Raw genomic sequence first — 7,290 nt, 5'->3', positions numbered from 1 at the left:
AGATTCTAATTCCGCGAGTTTTAGATTAAAGGTGATTTACTTTGAAGACTTTGACATTCGAGTTTCGAAACTTCAAACATTCGAAGCTTTCGGCTTTAAAATCTTCGAAAATCGAAGTTTCGAAACTTCGAAACTTCGATACTTCAATCTTTGAAGCTTTAGAGAGTTAAGATTATACAATTATTAATTTAATATAACGTTAAAATATAAAGTTAATAACGAATATATTTTCGTAAAAAGAACATATTACATTAAAATCTTTGAAGATTAAAGTTTTGGAGCTTCAAAACTTCGATACTTTAATCTTTGCAACTTCAAAGAGAATCAAAATAATTATTAATTTAATAGTAACATAATTAATAGTAACGAATATATTTTCATTAAAAAAACATATTTTTTGAATTACATATTTAAACATATTTATGAATTATATATATTTTCATTTTTTTTATTCGCACAAATATATTTCTTGAAGCTTTAAAATTATCGAAAATCGTTTAAATAGTTAACAATCTCTATTTTAGATTAGAGTAAAATTAGAGTTTGTAAAATTTAATTACAATTTGTAGAACTTTAGATTAGACTTCGTAAAACAAATTACAGAGATATAAATATTTGTAATAGATTCTTTTATTATTTAAGACTATCTTAAACACAATCTGAAAATGTTATAATATATGCTGGTATTTATAATCTATCTATTCTTATATTTAAGATTATGTTTAAGACAGTCTTAAATCTATAATGAGCTGTCTTAAATAGTATCTTAAAAGGCATTAGTTTAAAATGATTTTAAAATAAAACGATTTTAAAAACCGGCCATTTAACACCTTAAGACCATTTAAGATTTTGAAATAAAAACAGACATATCAATGTTTATAATCGATTCTTATATTTAAGACTATCTTATATATGTTGCATTCGCTTTTTGCGCTCACTGCGCTTGTGAGCATCAATTGTTCTTGTTTAATTTTTAAGAACAACAAGGATGAAACGACGCTTAAAACATTGTGAGCGTTAAAACACAGCCATAGAATCTTAAGATGTCACGAATCAATCAGAGGGTCGTATTAGTATTTTAAGACATTACTCAAGACAATCTTGAAATAAGAATGAATTACGAATACTGATTTATTATTGCGATTAGTAAAATTGGCGGGAATCTCTTCGTTCGAACGGCGATGCTGGCGAAAATGGTGGCGACTGGTCAGTAACGATGATAGAATTTGCACATCTACGTATTGGATGAGCCCAGGGTGGAAGCGGCGGGGGCGGAGCGAATTCTCGCGGCACCTCGCGGGGCGTTCGGGGAACAAACGGGACAGGGGCAAGCGAGAATCAGCGAGAATCGGCGCGATTTCGTAGCGCAACGCAGCGCAGTGACGGCCCTGGCCGGGGGTTGGTCTCTCTCTCTTCTGTCCGAGGTATCGTACATAACTCGCGGTAACGACGGTGGCAGCGGCGGCTTTTGTTTCTCACGCGAGTGGTACGGCAGGCGCGAAGAGCGGAGCGGCGGCGTAACGTAGAACGTTACGAGCCACCGGCAGAAGTAGAAGAGGAGTAGGAGAGCGGAGCAAGAGAGAGAGAGAGAGAGAGAGAGAGTGAAGAGGGAGGGGGACGGACAGGGAGAGAGAGAAACAGCGTCGGGAAGCGCTGGCACGCGGTGTTGCGAAAAATGGCGAAGACGTTTCGGGTGACGGTCTCGACTCTGTCAAACAATGGACAGTCCACGCCGAAGTACAACAAACCGGTCGCGCTCAATATTAATTACGACCCGCAAGGCCTCAGCGTCGAGCTTGTCTCAGGTATGAACGCGACGATACCCGCTGTAATCGCGCCCAGCGGTGTCCGTCGTCATACGACACGGCCGACGGCGACGCGGCTGATTTGATCGATCACACAACCAACCGCGACCCGGACGACATAACCACACTTCCCATCGCGTTACGCGACGAATTTTTTCCTTCTTCCAGTCTAATTCGTAGCTCCGGAGGACCTCCCGATCGATCGCCGGTCGATATCGCGACATCATCCTTCACCGATTCGCCTTCCCTTCTTCCCCAGTTGTGTCTTTCTTCTTTTTTTCTTGTTTGTGTCTGCACGCCTCTCGGCTGCTGTTGGAATGAATTGTCTTCTCGTCATTTGTTACACTGCTGATATCGATAATGACGCTATGATGACAGTTCCAATCGAATTCTATTGTTTACGCGATATTGACGATTGTTGCATTGTATATCAGGAAAATTACCTTATTATTGTTTATTAAGAAGATAGAGGACGTTTATATATGTAGGAAGTTATTGATCATTGAAAATGTCATGTTGAAAATGTTTTTAAAAAGATCAGAGAGAAACATATATCTTGATCGTTTTTTTTTTATTATTCTTTTTAACGTGCGATTATGTTTTACTTCGTATTCTCTTTCTTTGATGCATATAATAAAATACAAGGAAGAGAATTGATGTTTTGGATGTTTGTTTCAGATGTCAGCAACAGGGAGAAAGCGACTCTACTGGAATTCCCAGTGACTCCCAGCACCGAATGCTCTCGTGTATCATCACGGAGTTATGTTTTTACACTCGATACAGATAGCTTACTGATTACATTTGCTAATGAACCAGGTGAGCCATCAACTTGTACTCCAATTTTCATCCTCATGCATTAAGTTTGAAAGATCTTCTACAACAAGAGTAATATGATATAGTCAGTTGGAAGAAATTGACAATCAAATATGAGGAGAATAATCGATTATGATTGTTTCAATTTCTTACCGTTTATTGCTTACTATACAATATCACTACAATATTGTAGAAGGTCCATTATGTAATAGACATCAGAAATATACATATTTTTGTTTTAATGATTATGTTTACATGGACACTCTTAATTGGTTTAATAACGTTTTATTATGAAACTGGTTAATTACAGTTATTCCTCTAAAGAATAGAATGATCAGTTTCTAATTACGGATGTTTAAGGATGTCCAAACGTAGTCCGATTCTGTAATTTTTAACGACAGTTATCGTTATATTATTGTTGCACAACTTTTTACAATGTATAATATGTATAATATATGTGCAATAATATACTGAATTGTCATTAAGTTACAAAATAGAGAAGTATCCACAAGAAGCATTTTAAACATATATATATTTCATTCACAGATTTTCGCGATTTTCACTCACACATAGTAAAACTCAAAATGGGAAAAGGAGTGTCGGCATTTAATGAAAGAACGGAAGAATCCTCAGCGATGCAATATTTCCAATTTTATGGTTATCTTTCGCAGCAGCAAAACATGATGCAAGATTATATTAGAACCAGTACATACCAACGAGCGATTCTGGGGAATCTGTCTGATTTTAAAGATAAGGTTGTACTAGATGTAGGTGCTGGTTCTGGTATACTATCATTTTTCGCTATACAAGCTGGTGCGAAAAAAGTATACGCCGTGGAAGCGAGCAATATGGCAAATCATGCCGAGCTTCTAGTTGCAGCTAATAATTTACAAGATAAAATAATAGTCATAGCTGGAAAAATAGAAGAGATCGATTTACCCGAACACGTAGACTGTATAGTGAGTGAGCCTATGGGATACATGTTATATAATGAACGAATGCTTGAAACTTATCTTCATGCGAAAAAGTGGTTAAGTCCAGGTAAATATCTTGAAAGAAAATTTACGACTTACGTGCTATTTTTTGTCTTGCTACTGTTTTTTTTTCCTTAATCAAATTATTTTTATATATAGGCGGAAGAATGTTTCCCTCCAGAGGAGATCTGCATATCGCACCCTTTTCCGATGAAAATCTTTATATGGAACAGTTCAATAAGGCCAACTTTTGGTATCAAACATGTTTCCACGGAGTAGATCTCTCTGCCATGAGAAATAACGCCATTAAAGAATATTTTAGACAACCGATTGTCGATACTTTTGATATTAGAATATGTATGGCGAAATCTGTGAGGCACATAGTAGACTTCCAAACAGCTGATGAGACTGATTTACATAAAATAGGTATGGAAGGAAAAGAACTATTACGAATTTATGAACGAATTATAACGTGACACTGCTAACATCCTATAAATTGTGTCCTTTTTAGAAATAAATGTCGATTTTCATATACTGGAGAGTGGTACATGCCATGGTTTAGCTTTTTGGTTCGATGTAGCTTTTATCGGATCAACACAACAAGTTTGGTTAAGTACTGCTCCTACAGAACCTCTCACACATTGGTATCAAGTACGCTGCCTCTTAGAAAACCCATTGTTTTGTAAAAGTGGGCAACTGCTCTCTGGAAAAGTCATTCTTATAGCAAATAAAAGGTAAGGGAATACTTGTATCTATTTTTACTGTCTCTCACTTGACACCATTTCATATTCCAATACTTTGTTACATATCTATTTCTACATTTATGTCATTCTCTTGTATGTATACATAATATATTTTGTTTCAGACAATCCTATGATGTAACAATAGAACTGAAGCTTGAAGGAACAAATCTAGAAAGCAGTAACAACACCTTAGACTTGAAAAATCCTTACTTCCGATACACAGGCGCTGCAGCACAACCACCTCCTGGTTTAAATAATACTTCACCTAGTGAATCCTATTGGACAACTCTGGATGCGCAGGGTGCTCGACAAGCAGTGAATATGGTCAATGGAATGTCGGTTAATGGTCTCGGCGAAGTGTCGATGGATACAAGCGCCACAGTAAATCCAAATAATTTGCTGGCAATAGGTAAGGTTTGGTTTGACTCTTCAGTGTATCATTATATGTATTAATTGTGCCGTGTGGAATATATAATATTTGTAATCAATGTTCTTGCCACATGCATCACGCCCTGGCGATTTTAATTCTCCGACGTCTAATTTTTGAAACGTATTTATGAAATCGTGTGTCACAATATGTATGAAGGGTGCTCACATGATCGTTAAATAATTTCGGCCTACATTCTATGTATTCGCTATATGCAATATTTAAAACAAAATATCTAAATATAAAACATTTCCTCAATGATAACAAATGATCGTCTTTATAATCTGAGATATCCTAAATTCCAGTATTGCTCAAAATAAATATTTTTCCTTTTTACTGTTTTTGCAGTTTGTTATTTACCATAATGCATTTTACATACTGTATCATACAAGGATATTATAATTTACGTTTCTTCTAACATATTAAAGTTTTATTATTCTACTGTTTAAAACCTTTTATTTTAATAGCTTTTTCCACGTAAACATAAAATAAAATAAAAATATTAGCATGAAATGTTTCCAAAATTTTGTATAGTACAAGAATGATTTGAAATTATTAGATATTCTTAGTGTAGAAAATTTTTCTTTGTATACACATTGAAACATAGAAATTATTGTAATTAATAACAATTGCAGTAGTGAAATATTTAGATTAAAGATATTGAATATTTTTAATTATTAGATGCTGACATTGTTATAATTACAGATAAATTCTTTATTACGTAAATATCAAATTATTAAATTATTGCTGGACCTTTTTATTATACTGGTACTTACGGAAATGGACACAATATTTTATTATTCTACATCATGGAAGACATTTGTACAAAGAAGAAAAAGTTCCTTGTGATTGTTCTAATTTATACATATTTTGTAGAATCTGCAATTCATGTAAATAAACTTTATTGTTTTAGTATGGATTTATAAATATTTAACTATATTCTTTAATATCCCATATTAAAAAAGTAAATATATTCTTCTCCTCCCAACATTTAGATTTAAGTTATTATTCTATTATTTACTACAACGAAATGATGATAAATTGATTAAAAATCTCTTTTTTTTTTGTTATCCGCGAATGATGAATATAATAATGTAGAGTTTATATATAAATATCTTTTTATTAAATTATTTATAAAAACATTTCTCTAGTTGTTTTGGATAATGTGTTAATGATTTTTATTATAATAATTGACTATTTCAAATATATTTTAACTATTTTTAAAATTACATTTTTACTTTTAATTTAATAATCTTTATTTTCTTCTCTCTCTCTCTCTCTCTCTCTCTCTCTCTCTCTCTCAGTAAAAAATTTAATATAAATAGTTCAGTGTAGCTCAGTGTCTTGTTTTATATTTTTAATATCGTACTTTTTACTGACTTCATTCGTACATATAAAGAAAATGTACGGATTTTTATGTAACAGGAGGACAACCAAACATTCATCCGGGTTCTATTTCGAGTACAGGACGTGGTCGCGTAGGAGGTACAGCGACGAGCACTCAAGCAGCACAATTAATAGGCGGTGGAATAACTCCAAATATGTTTACGTCACCTGCCACTGTAAGTACAGTTCAAAACATTTGACATTTTCACAATAAGCTGTAAAGCAATAAAGAATGTATTTACAATGATGCTTTAGACGATATAACACAAGCATGAGATAATTGTTCTGCTGAAAAATTGTTACAATATGCGTGTGTAGTACTATATACATATATACATTTAATAAAATTTACGTGAGAGACGGAAACTAAAACAATACGTCTGCTTGCGTGACTTTCGCGCTACAGCTTGGTGTTACTTTCCAGCAATCGCTGGTCCTCGGCAACACTTCTCATTACCCAGTGAATCCCAGCCTGATGATCGGTGACTACGTGACTCCTGGGAACGGCATATCGCCACAGGCGTATCGGCAATGATCTATGGCGAAATCGTTTCTCGCCGAGTATTCCCGCAAAGTAAAACAATTACAAAACGATCGTAATAATAGTAGCAGTATTGGAGACATCGGCAACAACAGTAAGCAAGGCCGCAAACTGGTATTTAGCTCCCCAACCAGTAAGCTTCGCCTCTCGTCCGCCGTACGAATTTTAAGTACTGTCGACTTGGCCAATTTCAATTCAGATTTTAGCTATAACAACGTTGCTTATTCAAACAAAAGTACAGCCAGTCCTGAATTCGATTGGAATCCTGTCAGGAATAAGTCTCAATTGGAGGCACGTTGGAAAAGACTGCGAGCCGTCCTCTCGTAGTTGTCATTAGCTCTCATACACTCGATTTTTATTTGGTCGTCACTTAGAAAAGGAAAGAAAAAAAAAGATCTTCCAAATCGACGTGCATGCTTGCCAAATATATCCACGTGAAAATATAATATTTTTAATGACAATATACAGTCGCTATAGTATAGGCATCACTATTTTACGAAGTCTTGACATAAATCCGTGAAACGATAACTTATAGTAAAGGAGAGAATCAGGAATGATCGCGCGTCGCGCGATCCATTTGTTTTACTTCAAATTGAGATGA

At 34.7% G+C, this 7,290-nt stretch overlaps 1 protein-coding gene across 1 annotated transcript; it reads left to right on the top strand.

The window, feature by feature from the left end:
- The first annotated feature begins 1,675 nt into the window (after window positions 1-1,675).
- LOC105621141 (histone-arginine methyltransferase CARMER) lies at window positions 1,676-6,683 on the top strand. Its single transcript, XM_012202612.1, has 8 exons — window positions 1,676-1,805; window positions 2,484-2,621; window positions 3,165-3,659; window positions 3,752-4,018; window positions 4,104-4,326; window positions 4,458-4,744; window positions 6,188-6,324; window positions 6,555-6,683. The coding sequence occupies exons 1-8, from the start codon at window positions 1,676-1,678 to the stop codon at window positions 6,681-6,683; spliced, it is 1,806 nt and encodes a 601-aa protein (XP_012058002.1).
- Window positions 6,684-7,290: the final 607 nt, after the last annotated feature.

The sequence above is a fragment of the Atta cephalotes genome (assembly GCF_000143395.1).
Source record: "Atta cephalotes unplaced genomic scaffold scaffold00032, whole genome shotgun sequence".
NCBI classification, from domain to species: domain Eukaryota; kingdom Metazoa; phylum Arthropoda; class Insecta; order Hymenoptera; family Formicidae; genus Atta; species Atta cephalotes.
Note: the sequence above shows the minus strand (reverse complement) of the source record. Positions and strands in the feature narration are given on the sequence as shown.